Below are 26557 nucleotides of genomic sequence, written 5' to 3' on the forward strand. Positions count from 1 at the left end.
GTTAAGCTTAAGCATGGAAAAGAAAAGGACAAGATATTCTAGTCATAAATATAATAAATTTATAACGTAAAAATATTGCAGCATTAAGAATTGATTATATAAAGTTAAATTGAATTTAAAGAAAAAAGTTCTTAATGCTGCAATATTTTAAGTTATAAATTTATTATATTTTTCACTAGAATATCTTGTCCTTTTCTTTTCCATGTTTAAGCTTAACCATATTACTTTTCATGCTTGCATTTTTCAATTGTAATTCATGATTTTTCCAGGCTTCCAGTAAATTCACTTGTTCTTTGTTTAATTTCAGTCTTATTTTCTTGTCCCCATAAACATAGCATACACATATGTAATAATGCACGGCACATGTCTGCTTTAAATAAATCCCCCCACCCCCATTATCTCCTTTTCATTCTTTCATTCTCTCTGTTTCACTTGTTACTTCTCTTTTTGTGAGAGCAGTGAATTGGTAGCAACAGTAGTCGCTGAAGTGACGGAGTTACTATGGGAACCAGTCATAAAAAACGTCGCTCATCTCTCTGGGTTTTTTTTTAAATTTTTTAAATTTTTTTTTATTACAATTTTGAACACCAGTAAATTCATCATAACTTTTGTTTTACTGAATCAAAATTGAAAAAAATTTTTATTACAATATAGCTGAGAAGGTGATCTGTAAACTGTAATAATTGTTTGAAATTTGGTCGAAGAGAAGCTTTAAAGCAGTTCTAAATTACTAAAACTGCCACTTAACCATGTATTCAAACACTACCATGTTTGAATGATAATAGTAAAATACACTTCACTAATACTAGCAAAGTAGTTATAATGGCTGATAAAAAAGTAGACCTTTAATCTTCAGTGGTGCACTGCCCTCATTGTTTAATTGGTTTAAATTTTCACATCATATTGGCATAGTTAGCAACCTAGAAATAAAATAATCTGGACATGCTAGACCATCTTCTTGAAAGTTATCAGCTACGTGTGCCAACATTGCAAAAAAAAAAAATAAATAAATAAATTGTGTTCAGTCAATCTTTTTCCTTTTATTTTAATCAATACACCAAGAAGCATCAGCCAAGGAGCCTAAGTAAACATGTGGTTGAGCAGAATACGAAAAAATTCAAAGTTAGTTTTGAGTTTAGCCTTTTTTTATTTCCTATTAAATTCTTTTACCAGGGCTCTGATCGATTTAGCTAAATCCATTTAGATGCAGTTAACACTTAATTTGTCATTTCTTTTAAAACACGGGCTCTCAATATTCCCACTATAACTATGTTTGTCAGTTGGATTGCAGAAAGAATTTTCTACTCTGTGTTTTTTTTTTAGGGGGGGAAAAAGGGGGAAGTCATTCTGTATGAATGCATATATATAATAGGGTCCATATAGATTTTCAATGTTCATTTTCAAGGCCTTCTCCAGACAAATTTCAAGTTTTAAAAAACGAAATTTGATATATAGAGAATGATATAAACCAAAAAACTAGTATTTTAATTAATATTTAAAAAAATATTTTAATAGTATTTATTTCGAGTTTGCATTTTACTTCAGCTATATCTGTAAAGTATATGGATAACATCAGGTAGTGATAAAGGGCCGTAACTCTTGTATCGACAATACCGGAAATAATGATGAAATTTCAAAAGAATGCATTTATTTCAATTTTATTTTTTAATATTTAAAAACTATTTTCATAGTATTTTAATTAATATTTAAAAACTATTTTAATAGTATTTTTTTTCGATTTTATTTTGAATATTCTGACACAAATTTTTACTGACTATAAAGAATACGATTTTCAAAGCCTTTTCAATGTAATAATAGAAAAAAAGCCTTTTCAAGACATTTTTCATATTTTCAAGGTAATGATAGAAAAAATGCCTTTTCAAGACTAAGCTCAAAATTCAAGGCTTTTTTAAGCCTTTGCTAACCCTGTGAGTTATCGATTTGAATCATTTGCTTGTCAGTCAAACACCAATTCACCCATTTTCCAATTCTGCCACATTATCGAATTTGAATAAATATCTCTCTGTATCCAATGTATTATCCATCAGACCTTTGTCCAGGTGGTATATTCATACAATGAATCATTATGATGAAGATGAACTGAAACGAACTGAAAATGGAATCGACTCTTAAACCGCCATAACGCACATGTTTAAATATATTTATGTAATCATAAATCATAAGAAATGATAACAATTTGTTTTGGTTTTAATTTACTAAAACTCTTTTCAAATAAAAGAGTGAGTAAATACAATCATTTAATTGCAGAGAGTTTCTACACTACTACTGAGTGCAGCCATTATAATGAAGATACTTCAGTAGAAATAAAAACAGTTTGAAGCCAACAGGTAATGGGGAAAAATCCCAGAATCTATTTATTTAAATTACAAACTGAGATGTCAACTGGAAAAGACAGCTCAAAGAAAAAAAAATGACTGGTTTGCATTCATACAATTTGCCAACAAGTAACCAAAACAGGAATAATATGGGGCCAGGGGTGAAAAGGTGTTAAGAGCAACAAAAAGCCCGTGCACAGCTCTGGCCAGAAGAAAAACATTAAAAAAAAAAAAAAAGAAAATAATGAAAAAAGAATAACGTAAAAAAAATGAACAAAAACTTTTTTAAATGGAAAAAATAAAAACTGAAAAAAAAAAAAATGGATTAAAAAACAATGAAAAAAAAATGGCTAAAAAAAAATGAACTAAAAATATGAACAAAATTATGAAAAAATAAAATGAAAACAGAAAAATGAAAAAAATGAATTTTTTTAAATGTAAAAAAAAATGTAAAAAACAAAATGAAAAAAAAAATGTAAAAAACAAAATGAAAAAAAAAAAATGAACAAAAAAATTGAAAAAGTAGAATGAAAAAAAAAAAAAAAAAAAAAATCCCATACAAAAGAAATGAATGAAATATGAATTGAAATTAAAATAATTTAAATATTTCTATTCCAGGCTACAGGAACATTTCATTCATACATGTTCTTGTATTTTTTTAATTTATTATATTTTATATTCCTGCAATTTTTTTTTCCTGATGTTTAACAATGGAGGGATAAATAAACGTCAGAAGCTCTGGTAAAACGTGAACATGATGAAGGGGGAAGGAATTAGCCAGTGCTCATTAATAATAATTTCTTTCTCGATCAAAATACATTCATTCGGGATTCTCTTTTCTTATGCCAGCTGTTCTCTTCCATTTGCACTTGTGTCAAACTCATTTGTAAGATAAGGGAATCAATATGTTATGGAAAAAAAAAAGATTGGATGAAAAATTCTAAGCTGAAATAGAATAGTCTTTGGGTTTTCTGTTTTTATTAATTAATTTATTCATTTTTTTAAATTTATTTCTCCCAAATGGGTTCACTAGGATCTGCAAAGAAGGAAATAATAATAAATTATTGGAGGGGAAAGGCATATATAATATAATGAGAGAGAGAGGTATAAGTTTTTTTTTTTTTTTTTTTTTTAAGGTGCAACATATGCAAGTGATGTAAATTAATATCTGCAGTACCTGGCACTGCCAGGTATAGATAATGTATTATTTCAATTAATTAGTTATTATTAATTATTATTAATATTTTTTAAGATGAGATCAGAGGTGGCCTGACCTGCCACCCTCCACTAACTCTAGCTTGGATGGAAGATAGTCCAACATCTAAAGCTGGGAAAAGAAGGAGGAGGAATAGTAGGAGGTGCTTGCTGCTGCTGCTGCTGTTGCTGCTGCTCCTGCTGCTGTCACCTGGACGTGCATCAGAACAGAAGCTGAATATCTAATTGGTGATTTTTTTTTTTTTAGCACAAATTGACTGGAGATGACTATCAATGGCCCAACATGGTAGACTGCAAGTGTCAGTAAACTTTCTGAAATGAGAAGACAAGAGTAAAATATAAGCAATGTATCAATTTAAATAAAACTAGCAAGAATATGCCACATCTGGACGCATATTTTTTCTTTTATATACATATATATATATATATATATATATATATATATATATATGTATATATATATATATCAGAAAAAATATGCGTCCGGATGTGTCATATTCTGGATAGTTTTAGTATATATATATATATATATATATATATATATATATATATATATATATATATATATATATAAAATGAACAAACATATACTGCATTCAGCCCACCCTTCACTCTAAAAAAAAAAAAAAAAAAAAAAAAAAAAAAAAGATGTAATGCCTTGATGGATGGTATCATGAAAAACAAACCTCTCCAAAGGAGGAAGGATGGTACCTTAAGCCTGAAATAGTAAACTGAATTGAATAATAAAAATAGTACAACTGACACTTGTGCACAGGAACAACTTTTTTTTAGGAGGGGGGGGGGACGCTTGGAGAGTGCATATAGCAGGAGCAGACAAATGCAATTTCAGAACCGAATTGAAAATCTCAATAATAAATGCATGTTTTGTTTGTTTGTTTTTTATAATAGATTCAAGAAAATTCTAACACAAAATAAAGTTGTTTTTTTTTTTAATACAGTTTAAAAAAATTTTTCAGAATAAAGGCAAAATTTTGAAATTTTTGAGAGTGTGTTACACATTTATTGAATTAAAATAAAAAATAAATATAAGATACTTAAAATAGTTTTTTTTTAAACAAAATAGAGAATTCTTATTTTTAATAAAATATGAGCACGTATTGTTAAAATTTGTAAATAAAAATGAGCTCTGCTCAATTTAAACCTAAAATATGGTAATCCTGTGTGAAATGAGAAGCTCCGATGAAACCTGAACAAGCAAAAGCAGAGATTTGAGCTGGCAGACATCGGGAGGAAAGGGCCCAAAAATGTATGCTCAAACTGCCATGCCCCTAAAACACCTTAAAAACTCATGAGTTTCATCTTGCATATGCACTAACAAAACAAGATAAGTCCACACATGCACAGTACAATACTCACATACGCATATTCACATTAACAAATATATAGACATACACATTGCCTGCTGGATTCACCTGAACCTTCTCTACAAAAAAATAAAAAACTTTCCAAAACATTTCTTGACTAAAAATGACCCATCTTATTGTAAAATTATTTTGATTATTTAATATTTGCCTTCATTTTTCCATTTACCCTAACCTATTTATGTTAAGTTAGCACTTGCTAAACAGTAACCCATTCTCCCAAACTTTCTTTCTTTATATTTTACTATATATATATATACACCAGTTTAATATCCTTCATTTTCTTCCTTTACCATTCTATAACCTCTATTTTATCGTTTACATAAATTGCCTACATGATTTTTGGCAATCCTCAAAGATGCTGAGAGAGACCAGAGAGTCCCTTAACCCAGAATCATGGGGTCGCTGCATTATTTCATATAACATGTCTTCAGCAAGAATAACCTGGCAGTGTCCACCCCTCTCAAGGCTTCAGAGTCTTTTGGTCTTACCAAATGGTCATCCATGTACGGCACAATCACATTGACACACCGGTTCTTGCCAGATCACCGAAGTTAAGCAATGTTGAGCCTGGCCAGTACCAGATGAGTGACCATTTGGGAAGGCTAGGCACTGTATGTATCTTCTGAGAAGGTTGGGCATGGGGCCAGCACCCTCACCCCGTAAAAAGAACTCAGTCACTACAAAAGCATGTTTTTTTTTAAAAAAATTACATTTTCACCCCAAACAAGGAACATTGCCACTTTGATGTAGGGGGCTACTATTAGGGACACAGGCTACAGGGGTACTAGGTGGGGAGTTGGGCAGCAAGATGTTGGTTTACGTTACACTTGAACTTCTGCATGTCAGTACAGTTGAGGAAGCAAGGACCCGGAATGGAATTCCAAAGTCTAGCGGTTCTGGAGCAGAAAGCTCTTTACATCTAGGGATCTCTACTGTGTAGGGGTGGGATTTAACTGCTTGTCGGATTTGTCGAGGGTATTTACGTTGTGGGGCAAAAGTGCTTGCAGTTCATTAGAGCTCTCACCATTAAAATACTTGTAGAACAGGCAGAGGGATGCTACATTACGTTGATCGGACAGAGGCTGAAACTTGGATGATATTTCAGGACCTATTAGGTTGACAACTATCTTTTGAACCTTGTCTAGGAGTGAGAGACTAGTAGCAGATGCACCGGCCCAAATATGACAACAATACTCCATACATGGGCGAATGGTGGCCTTATAGAGGTACAGGATACTTTCAGGGGTCAGTAGCTTTCTAGCACAGTAGAGAGAGCCTACCTTTTTCGCAGCGGTCCTGGCAATGCTCTCAATGTAATTGTTCCAACTCATGTTTCCTGTGAACGTTAGGCGGAGGAGTTTAAAAAAAGTGCTTTGAGATAAAGAGTCTTTGGCCATTGCTATTGGTGGTAGAGAAAGTTTCTTGTAATTATTGAAGGAAACAAGTTTAGTCTTGGCAGCATTGAATGTGACCATCCATTTTTGTCCCCTTCCACTACGGATTGGAGGTCATCCTCTAGTGTTTCTGCCATTTCTGTAGATATGTGTTCATTTGTTTTCCTGTCGTGTCTGTAATAGAGCGTGGTACCATCAGCATATATACCCATCTCACAGACAATTTTGTCAGGGAGGTCATTTATGAATATTAGGAATAATAGAGGTCCAAGGATAGCCCCCTGAAACACTCCCGCATTTATATCATATTGTTTAGATGTACGGCCATCAAAGACAACCTGGATTTTTCTTTTATCTAAGAAGGATTTAATTATGTTAAGTATTCTTCCAGTGATACCGTATGATCTGATTTTCCTGAGAAGACCTTCGTGTCATACCCTGTCAAAAGCCTTAGATATATCTAGAGTTACCACTCTACCCTCCCCTACTTTGTCAAGTGAATGGTATATATGCTTCGCGATTACAGTTAGAATGTCTGCTGTGGAACAGGCTTGCCTAAATCTATATTGCTGGTCGGTAAGAAGTTTAGCATCTGTAAGGTGATGGACTAGAGCTTGGTTAATTATGGCAAAAATATTTTGGCAAAAAGTGGGAGGAGACTAATAGGGCGGTAATTTGCTGGGTCAGTTCTTTCGCCAGAATTCTTGAAAACTGATACCACAGAAGCAGCTTTCCAGCAATGATACCACAGAAGCAGCTTTCCATAAATGTTTATCTACCAAGTTGATCTTAAATATTGTATAATCAATCCATTATATTATCATTTTCAGTCCCCCACCCCTAATTTCTGGCTCCCATCTTATCTCGCAATTATAACGTCACCAACTAACTTCGGAAGAAACCCCCCCCCCATCCGATTTTGTTTTATATCATAAGTTGCTTAAAACGTGATTAGTTAAAGTTCAGAATAAAATCACGCTTTCTCTTAACGGTTAATTTAAAAAAAAAAAAAATCTTCTGAACGCTATTAAAAGTTAAATTCTTCACTAGTTTGGAGACGGAATGCGTTGTTGTGATAAGTGATTTTCTCTATTAATTCGCACTTTTTATTTTAAGATTCAAATATTAATAACTACATTTTATTTCAGTATTTAATTTATGTATTTCTGTTGTATTAAATGCTAGCTTTAATTTTTTTTTTTTTTTTTTTTTTTTTTTTTTTTTTCTCGTCCATAAATGTTTATTTATCTACCGAGTTGATTGCAAAAATAGATTACCTAATTGTACTCATTTTTAGTTCGTGGGAGGGGAATCTATCACCATACTTTCCCTTAAACAGGTCCGTTGGACTTTTATTAAGTACAATACTTAATAGTTATTTTATTTATTTATTTATTTTTTTTTTTTTTGTTTTAATGGAGAGTAGAAAACGCATTGTGGATGCGTTATCGGCAGCTCCTGTTACTCTCGCTTCTTCTTATTTGTCCCTCAGTCCTCATTTTTAAATGAGTGATTTTTCTGACAAAGGGAGAAGAAAAAGCTGTTTTCTAGGTTGGCAGTATTTTTGCGCGAACAGTTGGCAGAGTTGGTGGAAATTTTCTGTTTCTATGTCTATCCTTGTAGCCATGTCACTAGTAAGGGTGCTGGAGGTAAACGTTTTGTCTGGGCTGACGTTATCCGCCTGATAGTCAGGGACCCGAACCTTGGATTAACCACTAAGGAGGCTGTCCTATCAGCAGGTGCAAAGTACTGGGGCTGCTGTATTGCCATTTGGTGAATGGAATCTGGACCATGCAGTAGCTTCTGGTGGGGCCTCTCGATGCCATACTAGTGGGTAATTGTTACGGCTTTACCTTATCATGTGGTACAAAAAAAAAAAAAAAAAAAATTCTTCGTTTCTTTTTCTCTCTTAGTTTCCCCTCTCTGTCCTGCTCTAAGTAAATCTGTCGACCTAGTCCACAAATTCCAAAATTTCATCATGACAAGTTTCAAGAAAAAATACTCGATTAAACCCGGTTCTCCAACTTCCAACGTAGACCCCTACTACCATGTCTCCTTCTCCAACATCAGGGGTCTACGTTCTAACCTTCCAGAGGTTGAAACCCAATTACAGGAGACTAAACCAGACCTTTTATTTTTAAGTGAAACTGGCATTGGACAGGCTATTTCCCTTGATGAGTTTGCAATTACAGGATACTCTAACTTAACTTCTAAATCTGACCCCCAAGATCGCCATGGGCATGGAATATGTGCCTATATTAAAGATAGCTTTCCATGTGGGAGGGACATCTCCAGGGAAGATCCTAACTTACCTTATATGTGCTTCCGGGTTGCTTTAGCTCACACTACTGCATTTATATTTACTCTCTATCGCCCCCACAACAGCGGAGTTACTATCTTTCAAAGCATATCTGAGAAAATTGACCAAGTCCTTTCTACTTATCCTTCAGCTAACATTCATGTATGTGGAGACTTCAATGTTCACAACGTCGAATGGTTGACCCACTCAAACAAGACCGATGATGAGGGGAGGTTCTGTCATGATTTCTCCATTGCCTATGACCTCACTCAGATTGTTCAGGAACCTACCCGTGTGCCCGATAATGACGGCCAGTATGCGAGCCTACTAGACCTTTTTCTCACAACTTGCCCTGAACTATGTTCAGTTTCTGTTCTGTCGCCTCTTGGATCTTCCGACCACTCTGTTGTATCAATTAAGATAAAAATGAAATGTAATAAGTCCCCAGACGTACCTCTTCATCGTACAGTATATCGATACACTAAGGCTGACTGGGATAGCTTCCGTACATTTATATCTGATCTACCTCTGCATTCCATGTTTAAAAAGGATGTGTCCTCTATAGTATTAGACCTAACTGAATGGTTAATTGTAGGTATTGACCATTTCATACCCTCTAAAAAGTTTCAGCAAAAACCTAACAGCCAGCCTTGGTTCTCTCCAGAATGTGCTGCTGCCATTGCGCACAGAAATCACTTTTTCCACTGCTTCAAACGTAATAGATGTATGGAAACTAAAGCCGTTTTCAGGACTGCCAGCAACCATTGTAAGAAAGTAATAAGGAACGCAAGAGAGTTGTATGCTCAATCTGTTAAGTCCAAAGTAGCTGAGCAGCGGCTTGGTTCCCACCAGTTTTGGCAAATAGCAAACAGAATTCTGAACAGAAGCGTGTGCTCCATCCCAACTATTATCAATGGATCTGAGGTAATCTCGTCAGCATCAGACAAAGCCAAACTCTTTGTCAAGAACTTTGCAGCTAATTCTACCCTTTGCGACCAAGACCGCCAACCCCCAATATTTCCTCTTGTATCAGAAAACACGCTATGTGATATACGTATATCTGTACGTGATGTTGCCAAGCTAATCAAAAACCTTGATTCCAGTAAAGCAACTGGCCCTGATGGTATTCCAATTATAGTACTCAAAAAACTTCAACCTGAACTAGCGCCCATACTTACAAAACTGTTTAAACGTTGTCTTAAGGAGAATAGTTTCCCATCTCCCTGGAAAATCTCATCAGTATGCCCTGTATTTAAGAATTCAGGTGATCGCTCATCCCCCTCTCAGTACAGGCCAATAAGTCTCCTGTGCGTCATGAGTAAGTTGCTAGAATCTGTATTAAATACAGAAGTAATCAAACATCTCAACAAAAATAACCTTCTTAGTGACACTCAATATGGTTTCCGTTCTGCTAGATCTACAGCAGATGTCCTTACAGTTATATCGCATAGGATTAGCAAATCTCTCGACGGTGGCAATCTTTCTAGGGCAATTGCTCTTGACATATCTAAAGCCTTTGATAGGGTATGGCATAAAGGTTTACTTCATAAGATCGCTAGCTATGGTATAGCTGGAAAAGTCTTCTCAATTATTAAATCATTTCTTTCTGATAGATTCATAAGAGTAGTAGTTGAGGGGCAAAAATCAGAAGCTCACAATATTAATGCCGGTGTCCCTCAGGGATCCATCCTGGGCCCAACTCTTTTCCTGATCTACATTAATGATCTTCCAAATCATATCCTTACATCATTTGTAGACATTTATGCTGACGACACTACCATTTATGGTACCACATCTAAGACAGTAAACGAGCAAGTTCTCTCCAATTCTCTCTCCTCTGATCTTGAGCACGTAGTACAATGGGGAAAGGAGTGGCTGGTTACTTTTAATGCATCTAAAACCAAGCTTCTCTCTTTACATCATCAACATTCTAATCCACATTTGTCATCAATTGAAATGAATGGCTCTCGTCTTCAGGAGGCCTCAAGTTTTGACAAGCTTCTGGGCTTGACCATTACTCCTGATCTTAAATGGAACACGTATATCAAATCTGTTGCCAAGGCCGCTGGAAAAATGGTGGGATCTTTCTATCGATCCAGTAGATATCTCACTGCTGATGCTATTCTCTATCTATATAAGAGCCAGGTACGTCCAAGGATGGAATACTGTTGCCACATCTGGGCAGGAGCTGCTAGAAAGAACTTGTCCTGCCTTGATAGAGTTCAAAATAGACTTCGTAGCCTCGTAGGAGATGTCCTTTTCTCCTCCTTGCAACCTCTATCTCACAGAAGAGATGTTGCGAGTTTGTCTCTGATGTATCGTTATTTTCATGGAAAGTGTTCAACTGAGCTTCAATCTATGGTCCCCCCTCGCCAAACTTTCACAAGAAACACTCGTCTAGCTGTAAACACTATCAATAATTTCCCCCACTCTTTATCTGTGCCTAAACCTAAACGTAGATTCCATGAACAAAGCTTCTTTCTTAGAACTGCACGCCTGTGGAATTGTCTTCCGTTTTCCTGCTTTCCGGCTGACTACAATATGGTTTTGTTCAAGTCTAAAGTAAATAAGTTCTTGATGAGCCGTTCCATATAAGTTATTAAATTTACCAAATTTTCATTACTAATGATTACTATATTGACCAACTTCTACTGTACACTCTTTAACCCTTATCCTTGAGTGGCCTCTGGGCCTTGATAATGTGGTGATGCCTTTGTAAAAAAAAAAAAAAAAAAAAAAAAAAAAGCAGGAAAGCAAGATTCATTAAGGAATTTGTTGTAAAGTTTGGAGAGGATTGGAGTTACTTCTTCGGCGGACCACTTTTTTAATAGCACATGCTTTTGCAGTGTCAAGATTTTTTATAATAGCATGCACCTAAGAAGGGGTGATTTTCAGATAGTCAAGTGTGGCGTCTGTCCACAAAGGAGTTTGGGAGAGGGTGGTTAGCAGGGTCTAGTGTGGAGTTGGAGGCAAACTGACTCGCAAGCATGTTAACCTTGTCGGTTGCTGAGCAAACAACTTCATGATTGTTGGATAGTGGGGGAATTGTTGATTGCCCATTATTTACTACACTGTTGTAGATTTTCCAGAAGTCACGGGTTTCTGAGCTTCGATGCGTTTTCTGGTGGTTTCAGTGTATTCTGTCTTAGCTGTCGCTATTTCTTTCTTACAGTTACTTCTGGCTTCTATATACTTCTGTCTGTTTGAACTGAATTTATCTCGGTTAAATCTGTGGTATGCATGCTGCCTTTGCGCGATGGCAGCTGCACATGTGGAAGTAAACCATTGGGGAGAGTGGGGGCTTGCTATAAAATTTCTGCGTGAGGACATGTGCTTCAATTGCTGTTTTGAACCATTCAGTGGTCTCATTTGCGCACTGTTCAGCAGGAAGTGAAAAGATATTTCGCCATGGGGCGTCTTTAATGAGATCACTGATGGCTTCCCAGTCGGCCTTTTTATATCTCATTGTTTTGAGCAATGGCTCTTCCATTTTGGCTCTAGAGTTTAGGGTGATTTCAACTATTATCACTACATGATCAGCATTCCCAAGTGGGCTGTGGGCGTTTGTAACACAATTATCAGGAACTGTGGTCAGAAACAGATCTAAAAGTGATGCGTGTTGCTCTTGCTGGTCAGGGAAACGGGTTGGAAACGTAACTGTCTGTGATAGGGAATAAGATATAGAGAAGCTATGTGTTGTGCTACCAGCTGCATATGTGTAATTAGAGAATCCAAGCCAGTTACAGTGGTGGACATTGAAGTCACCAAATACATGAACTTGTGCACTAGTGCCAAGGGAAAGTGCTGTATCTATGCTGTCAGACTTAAAATTTGTAGATGGCCTATGCCTCTTAGGGGCTCAAGGCATCCATTTTAGAACTAACCAGGCTCAACGTCATTTAACTTTAGCAATCTAATGGGAACAGGTGTGGTAACATGAATATATTGTTGTCTTAAATCTGCTATCTGGGACTAGAAACCCCACGATAAGGATCTCTCCTTCTCTGATTAAGAACAGAACAGATACAGCCCTTGATCCCTGCAAGAAGATTATGAAATTGTGCATCTCTAGATGAAACATTTTGTAGAAAAAAAACCCAAAAAACACCAGTAATTTCTGTTATTAACGTTGAATATTAATTCAATAAACTTTTTTTGAAATAAAAGTTTAATTTATGTATGAATTATTATGTTACATATTTTATTTAAAAAGTATTTTTTAAAAATAACTTAACATAAACTGATACATATTTTTTTTATTCAATATTTATCTTTCTCTTTCATTTTTTAATTGGGAAATAAAATATATGAACAACTACACAAATTGTTATTTTCCTAATGTCAAAAAAATATTGTGACCTTTGTATGCAAAAAAAAAAAAAAAGTGTTTACAAAGGTCACGTAAACTATCCAGAATAAACCAGAAAATTACAAAACAACGTTTTTAGTTCTAAAAAAGAGTTTATGGCAGTGGAGTGAGTAAAAAGAAAACGAAACTTTTCTTCACGCTTAATAATAATAAATAATCTTTTTTCTTTTGTTTAATATGTTTTTTATATTTTAGTTAATGTGAAAATTTGCAACTACATTGTTTTGCAACATTTTAAATATAAATAAAATAACATAAATATATGAAAAGGATGTTGTAGTTTGCTTGAAGCATTGTATGTAGTTTAAAAGATGTGTTTGAAGGCTTAACAATGCAGAAGGTGAGACAATTGTTGAATACAGTATGGGTAAATTAATAATTGAAAAATTCACTAATTTTGCATTAAAATATTTACCAGTGTGAATGGCTGTATTCAGTCATTGTTGATGGTATAAAATCCCTGTCTGTATCCAGTTGTGTTGATGGTATCACAAGTTCCCAAAATTTTTGGAGATATACTCACTTGTCAAGGGGAAAGAAACAAAATAGATCCTACTCTGAGCTGCTGTTTTGATATTAAATTTAATGTTAATATCAAAACCCCAGAGAGTAGGATCTATTTTGTTTCTTTCTCTTGACAAGTGAGTATATCTCCAAAAATTTTGGGAACTTGTGATACCATCAACAACAACTAAATACACGCTGGTAAATAAATATTTTTATCGAAAACTAACATTTCAGCCTGGCGTTGCCTGGGTGTTTGGAGGTGTATGTTGAGCAAAAAAAAAAAAAACGGTCAATTTTTTTTTAACTTTGACCCCTATTATGATGCCCTAACATTTATTTTTTGGGCTCAAATCAAGTTATTAAGTTAGATACATGTCCAAGGAACCCATATCTAAAATTTCAAGTGTTTAGACCCAAAATTATCGGAGGAGTTTGATAGAGTTCTCAAAGGTCAAATCGTTGAACTTTGACCCCTTAACAACCAAATTTCTGGCTGAAAACGGATTACAAAAGTTTTCCCAAATCTCAGTACCCTGTATATCAAATTTCGAGTCTGTAGACTAAAAATTGACAGAGTTATGTACACACACACACACTTTCACTTTTATCGATATATAGATTAGTGAATTTGTCAATTTATCCATTTTGTATTCAACCATCGAATTGCCATTGCTTCCAGGTTCACTCTGACCCGGAGTGGGAGTACCTGTTAGGGTTCCAACTATGGGTTAAATAGAAATCGACTTGAAAAAATATATATTTTCTATCAAAAAATTTTTCTTCAAAAATCACTGGATTCGGCATTAAATAACCTGAAAAGGGTTGATATATTGTAAAACAAAAACAATCAACCAACCGACCTTCTTCAGACGTATCTTGTCAAACTAAAAAAACTGCATGGAATTTCCAACAAAACGCTTTTATGTAATTCACGATGGTAGCATGCTCTTGTTCCGTCAGCCATGATTGGGTAGAGAGTAGTGTTGGGACGATTCCTAATTTTTATACGATTCCGATTCCAGGAAAATATTGATTAACGATTCCGATACCAAGTACGATTCCGATTCCTAGGGAATTATTGTTTTGAAATATACAAGGTAGTTTTATACTTATGGTCGGTAGTTCCCAAATATGTTCCCTAACTTTGGAAGAGAGATTTTATGTCTACACCGTCGTGTTTTGGTTTAAATAAAATTATTATACAGTAAACTAAACGGAAAAATTAGCAAAATTTATTTTAGAGAAAATTTATTTTACTTAATTGGAATACAGAAAAAAAAAAACTCAAAGAAAATAGAATTTATTCTTCAGAGAAAAAACAAATAAAATAGAATTTATATAACAGAACAAAAACAAGAAAATTAGAGAATAAATACACACGATTCATTATTTTGGTCCTCATAATAAGTAAATTTTAGGAGTTTAGTGCCTTTCAAAAACGGTTATCATAATTTAAAGGGATGGGGCGGTAAATTGTACCAACCGGTAGTTAACAAAAAAACTTATAGAATTTAATTTTTGAAACCAATGTAGAAAAGTTTACATAATAAAATGCAAATATGCATTTTCTTTTGAATTTTTTTTGGTTGACTGTGTTCCATTCACACATGGTTGATGCGGTTCAATATTGCTAAACTATAAGTCTTAAGTAAAATTCTATTTATAAATACTTTTTAAAATGAAATTATTTAATTAATCGTAAATATTATTTAGACATAAAAATTAATTGATTACAAAACCTTTTAAAAAAATATATATTAATTTCTTTTTCGTTCGGAAAAAAACTGCGCAAAACACTTTTAATTTTCAATTTAAAATTCTAGAAAAAAGATTATATTATTCTGCTTTTAATATAATCAAATTCAGGGTTTTATCTTTCTGGAGAAAAAAAAAATAATGGATTTTATTTCAATGAAATTAAAAAAAAAAAAACTTGACTGAATTGAATTAATTACCCTTAAATTAACGAAGGGGTTATTTAATAACTTTAGGTTTGGAAGAGATAGGTATGGGGTCGATTTTTTTGAAACTTCAAAAGAAGCGGATGACTGTCAAAACTTTGCGAAATAATACAACGTGATCAATTTCATTTTAGAGATATTTCTTTCAAAAGCCTTCTTTTAAAAAAAGAAAAAAAAGTATATTGTTCTATTAAACCTTTTACTGTTTAAATAATTTGACTTTGCTCGTTTTATTTTAAGAAAATATAAGTTGAAAAAGCATTTTCATTCAGTATTAGAAGATTTGTCAATAAAAAAAAACAATCGCCAAAAAGATAAGCGTTTTTTTTTATTTTTACTCGCAATGTAGAGCCCTGCATACTTCTTTTCAAGTTAACTCTTTTGTAGTTTTGATTACAATAGATCTGAATGAATGAACCTTGTAAGGGAGGGGCACTAAGCATTGCCCTGTTAATAATGAATTTCTTTGGTTTCTTTTTATAACATGCTACATTTCTCTCTTGCGGTTAGAAATATCAGGAAATTTTTTTCTTTTTTTCAACATCAGACTAAAAGAATCGTAATGAAGGAATCGGAAAATTAAGGTATTTTTTAACGATGCGATTCCGATTCCGATACCTCCCAAAATACACGATTCTTACGATTAACGATTCCGATTCTGATTAATCGTCCCACCACTAGTAGAGAGAGAACAAAAGATAGAAATTTTAATATAAAGATGTTACACACATTATTTCACTTCTATTTATATAGTCCCGAGCAACACCGGGTAGCCCTAGTAGTTTAAAATAAATCTCAGTAAAGACTTCTTAAATCAGCACTCATTATAAACTCTGCCGCAATTAAACAACATAACAGCTTCTGTCATTTCTGATCTTTAAACAATAAACTTATATTAACTGAACAGGACTTGAACTCTGATGGCCGCGAGATATTTACTGCAAATCATGCATACTATAGCTGTTAATCGAAAAAGATATTTTAAACCACATTTCTAACAACACTTTGCACATAACATCGATATTAAAAAACAAAAAGCAAACATAAAACTCATACCATTTCATAAATGATGCACCATACATTTGAATTCTTACAGCTATGATTTGCTTGAAAAAAAAAAAAAAAAATATATATATATATATATATATATATATATATATATATATATATATATACTTTTTATGCCATAATCGCACAATAGCTTTTGAAACCTAATTGTTGGAGACACACCTCTATTACTAGGAATAATGAACTATTCCATGACGTCACTTCCGGTGATGAGAAGCGGTTTACGAGAGAGTTGGTGACAGATATGCGAAATGGATGGTTATTCACAACTAGTCCTGCCATGAGCAAAGATATTGTTCAATTCCCACTGTTATGTATTTTGTTAATACATATTTAATTGTTACTGTGTCTTTCTTCTCATTTATTCAACCACTAACACCACAAGATTAATCATTTTGCTTGGTTTTAAAAAAAAAAAAAAAGAAAAAAGAAAACTCTTTCTACGTCACAAACGCATCACATATTTTTAAGTACTGTACTTCCATGTTATTTCTTCAAATCAGTCATATTGAGAAATTCCTGACCTCATAAAATGCCACCGATGGAATCATTGATAAAATTCATATTCCTTTCTGAATAATATTCAGTACAGCTAATGGTCAGTCTATGCTTGACCTGTCCAATTAGTTTAAGTCATGAACATGCAACAATCATTTAATATGCACTTCTGCATTGCAGGCACACTTGGACGTGCGAAACTGCCTCCAGCGTGCTGTCATAAAAACATGTTTTCCGCTGTAAAAATAAACCCAAAAAACTACTCAGTCAAATTAAGTTAATTTTTTTCCCCCGAAGAACTTCAGTCCATAACAGATACGTACAATACAACTTTTTTTTTTTTTTATTTGATATTTTCATTTTTTAATGTCTTGATTAAACTAGACAAGTAACAATTTTCCTCTTCTAATTAATTAGGTGTTAAACCAACAAAATATTACGATATACAAGATACGTTATCAGAAGATTTTGTTTTTAATTAATTACATACATCATACTAATGTGTCCTCACTTATCAAGGCCCAAGAACCACGAGGACGATGATGAAATCAACAAGAGGACTAGAAACAGTGAGTGAGATGGGCAGGAGATTACTCAAGACAAGATTTTCAAGGACTTTGCAGGGCTTTTTAAGTTTTCCAAGGCCTTCTCCAGACAAAATTTAAGTTTTTTAAAACCAAATTTGAGATTTGTTTTACAATCCACAGCGATTCAAAAAAAAAAGTAACCAAAAATGAAAAATACAACAAATAAATGTTACCATAGCCAATAAAAGGAGTCATTTTTATTTATAGCGACCGCCACAACCCCTACCTCCAAAGAATTAAATTATAAATGAGAGCAAAAAAAGAGGGAGATTTTATCCCCCCCCCCAAAAAAAAAAGTGAGAAATAAAAATTACCTATTCTAAAACAAATTTTCCTCGTGCAGACTGGACTCTCTAATGGCAAATATGATTTTCAAGACATTTTCCATATTTTCAAAAGATTTTTCAAGACATTTTCCATATTTTCAAAGATTTTTCAAGACATTTTCCATATTTTCAAAAGATTTTTCAAGACATTTTCCATATTTTCAAAGATTTTTCAAGACATTTTCCATATTTTCAAAGATTTTTCAAGACATTTTCCATATTTTCAAAAGATTTTTCAAGACATTTTCCATATTTTCAAAGATTTTTCAAGACATTTTCCATATTTTCAAAGATTTTTCAAGACATTCTCCATATTTTCAAGGATTTTTCAAGACATTTTCCATATTTTCAAAGATTTTTCAAGACATTTTCCATATTTTCAAGGATTTTTCAAGACATTTTCCATATTTTCAAAAGATTTTTCAAGACATTTTCCATATTTTCAAAGATTTTTCAAGACATTTTCCATATTTTCAAAAGATTTTTCAAGACATTTTCCATATTTTCAAAGATTTTTCAAGACATTTTCCATATTTTCAAAGATTTTTCAAGACATTTTCCATATTTTCAAAGATTTTTCAAGACATTTTCCATATTTTCAAGGATTTTTCAAGACATTTTCCATATTTTCAAAGATTTTTCAAGACATTTTCCATATTTTCAAGGATTTTTCAAGACATTTTCCATATTTTCAAAGATTTTTCAAGACATTTTCCATATTTTCAAGGATTTTTCAAAGTAATAATAAAAATATCAAGGCAAAAGTCAAAATTCAAGGACTTTTCAAGTCTGTACGAACCCTGCAAGAGGAATTGATTATCTAAGAGGACAGCTCAACAAGTAGACTTGAAGACCACCATGTAATAGTTAGCTGGGAAGTAGGCCCATGGAAACTTGTTCCACAGATGGAATATTCTAGAAAAGAAACTGGAAGTTTTGTTTGTTTTTTGCTAAGAAGAGGGATTGAAGGTAGTAAGATGAGTATAAGTGTTATTTTGTCATCAAAATTCAGTTGTATAGTGCGAAATAGCATACCTGTTTAAATATCATATGTCCTTAATTTTAACTAGCAGGACTACCTTGTGATGCCCAGGATGCTAATTTCTAATGCTTACAGAAAAAAAATATAAACTAGCAATCTGTTTTGTAGTTAAAATTTAACATTTTTAAGTTCATTTAGCAACGAAATCAGAGTAAAAATAATTATATATCTAAGGTGAGATTCAACTGCACAAATTTTGTCGCCAAACATTGCATGCTAATCATCTGGCACATGAGGGCAAATACAAAACTGTCATACTTAAATCAGACTTACTCCTCTCCTTCACTTGAGTCAGATGTAGGCCAGTACTTATTGAAAAAAGAGGAAAAGAGAAAGTAATAACTAAAAAATTGCATGTTATTAAATCTATACCCAGTGTTCTTGGTAGCAGTAATAGGAATTCTGACTGTAGGGGTAAAGTCGCTTCCACCTTTATTTATTTGTTTATTTATGATTAATCAAAAAGAAACTATTGAACAGCATTACATTTTTAAGTTCATTTAGGGACAAAATCACAGTAAAAATTATTTTTAATATTATAACGAGGTACAAACTGCACAACCCCTGTCTCCAAATGAGGTGGGGTAGCCAATTGATCCATGGTAGCAAGTACAGAATCTAGACACTGCTAAATTAATAAACCTAAATCACACCCATTGTTTTTCTTTTACCTCACCCCCTTCTCTCTTGGGAGATAAATAGCCAACTAAATGGTGTATATGGAAAAATTTTACCTTGTTAAATTTGGGTGTTATGAGTAGAAAGATGTGACTATGAGGATCGGTACTCCTTGACTTTTCTCTATTTATCATGAATAAAAATAAAATATTGATTAGAATTAAATATCAAAATCTATGAAATGGCTTGAAAATAAAAATGTTTTTAAGATTACAGACTAATATTTAGCACATAACGTCTAATGAAACAGACTGTTTTATCTTTTTTATTTTTAAAGAAAGCTAATCCAGTCAATGAAAGAGGGGAAATCTAACTTTACCTAATATATAAGATGAGTGCTTACATTTTTGAAGAGACATTGCTTATTTCTGCCTATAACAAAAACTTTGTTAAAATAAAAATAAAAATAAAATGAACAAAAAGTAGTTTTTCACACTTAGGCTGTACTTAGAATATCTTAGTAAATCAACACATTCATTAAATTTATATTCCAGAAATGTGAGTAGTCAATGACCTAAAAAAAAAAAAAAAAAAAAAAAAAAAATGCTGAAATTAGGACAAATTTTCCAACCTGTGTGTGTGTTGAGTGAGGGCAATGCAAAAAAAAAAAAAAAAAAAAAAAAAAAAAAAAATGCTGAAATTAGGACAAATTTTCCAACCTGTGTGTGTGTTGAGTGAGGGCAATGCAAAAAAAAAAAAAAAAAATGCTGAAATTAGGACAAATTTTCCAACCTGTGTGTGTGTGTTGAGTGAGGGCAATGCAAAAAAAAAAAAAAACACACACACAAAAAAAAAAAACTTTTTACTTAACAATTCCAAGCTATATCAACAAAGAAAGTCAAAATCAATAAAAAGACAGCGAATGTGAGGAGGACGGAGACAGGAAGTCATTCTTTGATGAAACAAACCTCATCTAAATCCCCTACCTCAATAATGAATCATTCAAAATCTTAGATTTAATGGCAAAATTAATATTTTCAATTTTCAGAGGGAAATGCAAGACAAGATGAGGAGAAAGAGAGGGAGGGGGAGGGAAAGAAAAAGACAGCCGAGATGAAGAAAGAGAAAAAGAAATCAAATAATGACAAAAAAAATGAGGAGGTAAGGCTCTAGTAATTTGGCAGAAATTAGTCTTTCTTATTAAAAATTAAACACAGAGGATTTTGATGAACAAGTGGCGAACGAACAAGTATGGGAGATGTTAGTGATTTAAGCTGAAATGCAGAATACGAATGTCATTACGTCGGCACATTCCAGGTAAGTTACGTAACCTACCAAAACATGTTGAAATCCTTAGCCAATTTAGTCGCAACAGCTGGCAATTGTTAGGTGAAAGTACAGAATAGTAAAAAAAAAAAAACCCAAAAAACCCTCCCCATGTTAAGAATGATTTTCTCCTTAATTTTAGCACTGTCCATAAACAGCATAAGCAATTTCTTTTCTTTTTTTTTATTGAGATTACCATACAATTACTTTTCCAATAATAATTATGTTTTTATTGTTTGTTAGCATTTAAAAACATTTTCAGTAATAAAAAAATAAAAATAGTTTTCATTCACCATCTTGAAAATTTGCCAGTATTTTAGTTCTTGATCAGAACCTTCCGACGATTTATGTAACCTGTCTGGAATATACGATAACACAGTCCGTACTTTGCAATATGTACTCACTCATCTAGATTTAAAAAAAAATGGAATTCTGCTAAAAAAAATAATGAAGAACTCGTATTCCTAATAATCAAATCATATACAAATGATAAAATAATCATATTTCATTTATGATTAAAACAATACGTACCATTCACTTATACCGGAATTTTTTCAAACAATTGTTGCCTAAATCCACCACATATACAAACTGCTCACCGACCGTAACAAGTCCACTGGGCCGCATCAGTTTGTCATCAAAACTGTCTATAGCAAATTTAAAATTTCCACTTGGATTGAAGACTTGAACCACACCTTTACCGCGGTCAGTCTTTGTGGCTAGAATGAGCCCATTTGGATCAACAGTCATTCCTTCATATTGTCCTTTGCCAGTCTTGACGACCTGGCGTAAAAATTTACCATTTTTATCAAAGATTTGTATTCGGTGATCGGCCACCAATATTTCATCGTTGCAACCGATAGCAACAGAGGTTAATAACTTAAACTGGCCCTCTTTGTCCCCTTTCTTGCCAAACTGCAACAAAAGATTCCCTTCTGCATCAAACATAAACACCTTGGCTGCCCCCATGTCTCCCACGATTATATCACCTTTACTGGTTACAGCTACATCGATTGGTTCCTGAAATAGTTTGGAGGTGAATTTAGATAGAAGTTCACCCTCATTGCTAAGGGTGTACACAGTCTTTGTACGCCAGTTGACAGTGGTGAGGTTGCCCGTTGGGGTCACACATACTCCGAGCCCACTTTGCTTCTCAAGCGCCTCTGAGGTAATGTGCCGTTCAATCTCTCCACAGTTATTTAAAACCTTAATACGACTGTTACCTGTGTCTGATACGAAGATAGAACCTTCCTTGTCCGTCACCACACGTACTGGTTGAATAAAATTCTCTAATCCTGTGCCTCGAGAGCCAAACTTCCATATCGGATTGTTGTGGTCAGAAACATCAAGAGTGTACGGACTGTCTTTGATGGACCGGTCAAATATGCTGATATACAATTTAAATTTGCCAGCTTTCGGGGGAACAAAAGTAATTTCATATGTTCCATCGTCTTTATCACGGATTCTGCTATCGACCTGCTCACCAGTCTCCGAGCGTAATTCAGAGACGACAGGATCGGAGCCGGTTGTTCGAGGGTTGCCATGGTAATCAACAGTAACTACTGTTACTGAAGAGCGCAAGTGAGTTACAGCTTTGCAAAGTTTTGCTGTGGAGAGTGCGGGAAACGTGGTACTAACTTTAATGCAACCAAAATTGGCAAGAGCATTCGATAAGTCCTTGTAAGCTGTATTATGTCGGAACTCGCATTTGATAAAATGATTTTCTCGAGGTTCACCCAGCGTACTTGTTGCATCTAATTTTTCGTTCAAGTCCCCAATCTTTTTGGTAATGTTCCGTACTTCAACTTGGTACTGCAAGCCGTCACATTCATTTTGCACTTTCTCCTTCTCGGCTTGGATCAGGTCCAACTGCTCTTTTAGGTCGGATTTCTTGTGCTCGCGGATCTTGCGTACTTTCTGCAGAACTTCGTGCCTTCGCTTGTCGATTAAATTAATGAGATCTTGGAAGGTGCGGTTGATATTCTCTATGGTCCGTTCAACGCTCGATTCAAGACGCAACATCTCACCGGACACATTGTCGTAAGCAGTTGTCAGATTGCGGATACACAAATGGGCTTTGTAGAGAAGGATCTCCGACATACGCTTGATCGCTATGGAGAAAGGTATCACAGTGTGCTCACTGGCACCCTTGCCATTATGCTCACCTCCGGTGCACAATGTACAGAATACAGTATCACATGTTTCACAGAACAATAATTCTTGGGAGGGGTGATTGGAGCACTTAGGTATCACATCCCGGCGTTGTTGGGACATCAGATCAAGCAGTTGGTTGACAATGAAGCTCGGAGGAAAAGATGTCACCCCTCCCCGCGGTATGCCAATTGTTTCACGGCAAATAGGACAACGAAATGTTCCTGTGTCATGGACTTGGGCCTCAACAATGCTCACTAAGCAACTCTTGCACACCGTGTGGGAGCAAGGAAGCAGCTTAGGGGAATGCTCGGTGCTGTCATAGATGCACAGACATGTCCCGCATGTCAGAAAGCTATCATTGAAATCTTCGTAATTGATCGAAACAGTTTCCACCAACGTAGAGGACATCATATCTGTAAGATGAAAAGAAAAAAGAAAAATGGAAATTAGATAATTCAATGAAATTTGATTCTTCAAAAGAAAGAAAAAGTTACACAAGAACAATAAAACCAAAATAATTATTTTTTAGAAAGTAAATAAATTTAATGACCAAACATTATTTATACCAAGTTATAGGTGTTCAAGAGTGATAACTAAGGTTGTGATAACAGCATATTCTTTTCATCATTTTGACTCTTGAGTATATATCCGTTAATATCTTATGTTTTTATATAGACAGATGTGGTTCTCGGTTGATTAAGTGTGTCTGTGTCGGATATATACCCGAGAGTCAAAAGAATGAAAAGAATATTCTATTATCACAGTCTTAGTGATAATTCATGAATTTAACAAGGTTATTAAGAGTGCTCAATAAAAACGAGCTAGATATATTTTTATTGCTATAAACAAATTTGCAAGATCGTGATACTGGACATGCTAATGTTTCAGACAGATGGTCGGTTAAAACTACAAATCCTTATCAGGCGATTTAAAAAAGGTTGCTTTCCACAGAAGAAACCAGTCCTCAAACTTATCTGTCTCTGTCTTTCTCTCTCTTTATATATATATATATATATATATATATATATATATATATATATATATATACGAGCAAACAGTTAATAAAACATGTTAAAAAAACACTTTGAAAAAGAGTTAAAAACATATTTAATCTGAAAAGGAAACACTTGATAAGTGGATAGTCCTTAATCCATGGAGTTTCGAAGAAATACTTTCCTTCTCATCAGAGCGTAGGAATTAGCAAAATGCGGGATCGGATTTTGCATACAAAAGTATTTGATGAAACTACAAGTAAGTCAAAAATCTTACTTGATAACAAAAAAGTGAAGCAGAGGAAATATGGTGAAGAAAAAGGTGATTACACATGAATGGATAGTCTGGTGAAAGGTAAATAATCCAATGACGGTAAAATCCAAAAATATAACTTCAAGAAAGTTAATTGACTTTCCATTTGCACAAGTAAAATCCAAGGAAAATTATATTTTATATATATATATATATATATATATATATATATATATATATAGGCATCCACACACATTTTTATAATATACCACTTCACTGGTAACAAACACTAATTTTTATGCTCATTTCAAAAGAAGATTGTTTTATTCACTATACAAGCATACAATTTGTCATCCCTTTACAGATATTTTATACATAGTTCTTTGCATATGCCTTTTTTTTTTATCATACCAGTGGGCATTCATCAGTGCTAAAGGCATAAAAAAATAGAATAACAAAAGTCACATAAACCTATAGATAGTCCCTTTTCCCGAAAATCTGGAATTTAAAAAAATTTTTTACAGCCTATCATATGTTATGCTCCACATACAAGCATTAACATGTCGCTACTCATTAATGAGCATGTTTCAGTCAGCCAGTTACAAGTAACTAGATACCTCTTTATACAAAAGTTCAGTCAGTTGGATAACTTTTCAATTCGCCGAGCGGTCTTTTTTATTTCGGATTTTGCCCAGAAATTGTTGTTCAGCCATATTCTTCTCAAACGCTTTCAACTGGTACACCCGATCGCCATCAGAAGTGATTGTTGTTGTAGTTGTCATTTTTTTTATTGAGGCTTGGTGTATTTATAATTATATACTAACCGTATTTATAAACTAATAATAAATAAATAACTAAACAAATAAAATATAAAATAAGAAAATCACAATTAAAAATAAATAATTTGCCCCTGTCTATCCCGCACCCACTTTTATAACCAATAAAAAAATAAAAAACATAGAAGTAACTCTAAATAGACCAAGCCTCAATAAAGAAAACGACAACAATAACAATTGTTCCTGATGACGATCGAATGTACTGATTGAAAGCGCTTAAGAATATGGCCGAATAACAACTACTGGGCGCCATAATATACAACATACCAGCAGAAATAAAAAAGACTGCTTGGCGAAGCGAAAAGTTATCCAACGAACATTGGAAAAAAGAAGAATTCTGTCATGTTCAATCAGATGTGCTGTAATATTATATATATATATATATATATATATATATATATATATATATATATATATATATATATATATAGTAAACAATGGTATTTTAAATTCCAATAACGAAGCCTTTATTCATATTTTTACTTGCTGAATTTCCAAAAGCTTCAATGTAACCCTTGATAACTGTTTCATGCAAAAATGGAAAACTAAGAATGAACATAATTACAAAGATCATGCAGCTCATCAAAGGCCATCAGATTACTTTTGGGAGAAAAATCTTCAAGTGAACCAAAATCAAGAACTGTATTAGATATTTTCCATGGGGAACAATTCCCTAAGATAATGAAAAGTTTCATTCACTGACAACAAACCACTTTGTATTTCTCTTTGATTTGGTTACTGACAGTTGTCTGAGGTGTCCCTCATTGAACTCATATATATGAGATGCTCTAGCGATTTAAGTGGAAATCCACCTTTTCCGGATAAAATAAAGGCAGAATTTTGTTGAACAGCGGAAAATATATATCTTGACGCCTGTGGAAAATAACTCCCTAATATGAAGTGCTTCCAATTTATTATTGAAATATAAGAAAGTGTATAGCATGAGGTTTTATTTAGAATTCAATATGGGTGCCAGCATTCGACACTAGCTTCTCGAGCAACATGAGAACTGCATCAAATGATTTTAAGGAGCTTAGTTTTTTTTTTTTTTTAATTATTAAGGAGTCATTGTTTATCAAGAAAAGAAAAGCTTGAGGATAAGTGTTCAGGAGATGAATAGATTGACAATTGAAAACAGCAATTCTTTTCCTTCTGTTGGAAACATCAGTAACAGAATGTGAGCACTTGCCATTTTCTGGATCAGCCATTGTTTTCAGTGGGTTGGGTGGAGAAAATTTTCAATCATCTCATAATATTTATCATCATTTAGCCAGTAAAAAAATTTAAAATACCAAGAGTTACTTGTAAAATAAGTTTATATTTCCAAAGCATTTTTAGAAACTAGTGGTGAATGCTAGCACTTGTAATCTATTATATAAACCTCACCTATC

The 26557-nt window shown here is 33.6% G+C and overlaps 1 protein-coding gene across 3 annotated transcripts in view; it reads right to left on the reverse strand.

Annotated features, from left to right (window-relative positions):
- Positions 1-3726: 3726 nt before the first annotated feature.
- LOC145267033 (tripartite motif-containing protein 2-like) overlaps positions 3727-26557 on the reverse strand; it is a 569514-nt gene continuing 546683 nt past the window's right edge. For all 3 annotated transcript variants that reach the window (XM_080122976.1, XM_080122990.1, XM_080122982.1), the window contains 2 exons: positions 21463-23498; positions 3727-3863 (listed from right to left, as the gene is read on the reverse strand). In XM_080122976.1, the coding sequence (XP_079979102.1) occupies positions 21466-23496 (2031 nt within the window). In that variant the 5' untranslated portion in view covers positions 23497-23498 and the 3' untranslated portion in view covers positions 3727-3863; positions 21463-21465. The remainder of the gene's footprint in view (positions 3864-21462; positions 23499-26557) is intronic.

The sequence above is a fragment of the Euprymna scolopes genome, chromosome 4 (genome assembly GCF_053919585.1).
Source record: "Euprymna scolopes isolate OS-2025 chromosome 4, ASM5391958v1, whole genome shotgun sequence".
NCBI lineage: Eukaryota > Metazoa > Mollusca > Cephalopoda > Sepiida > Sepiolidae > Euprymna > Euprymna scolopes.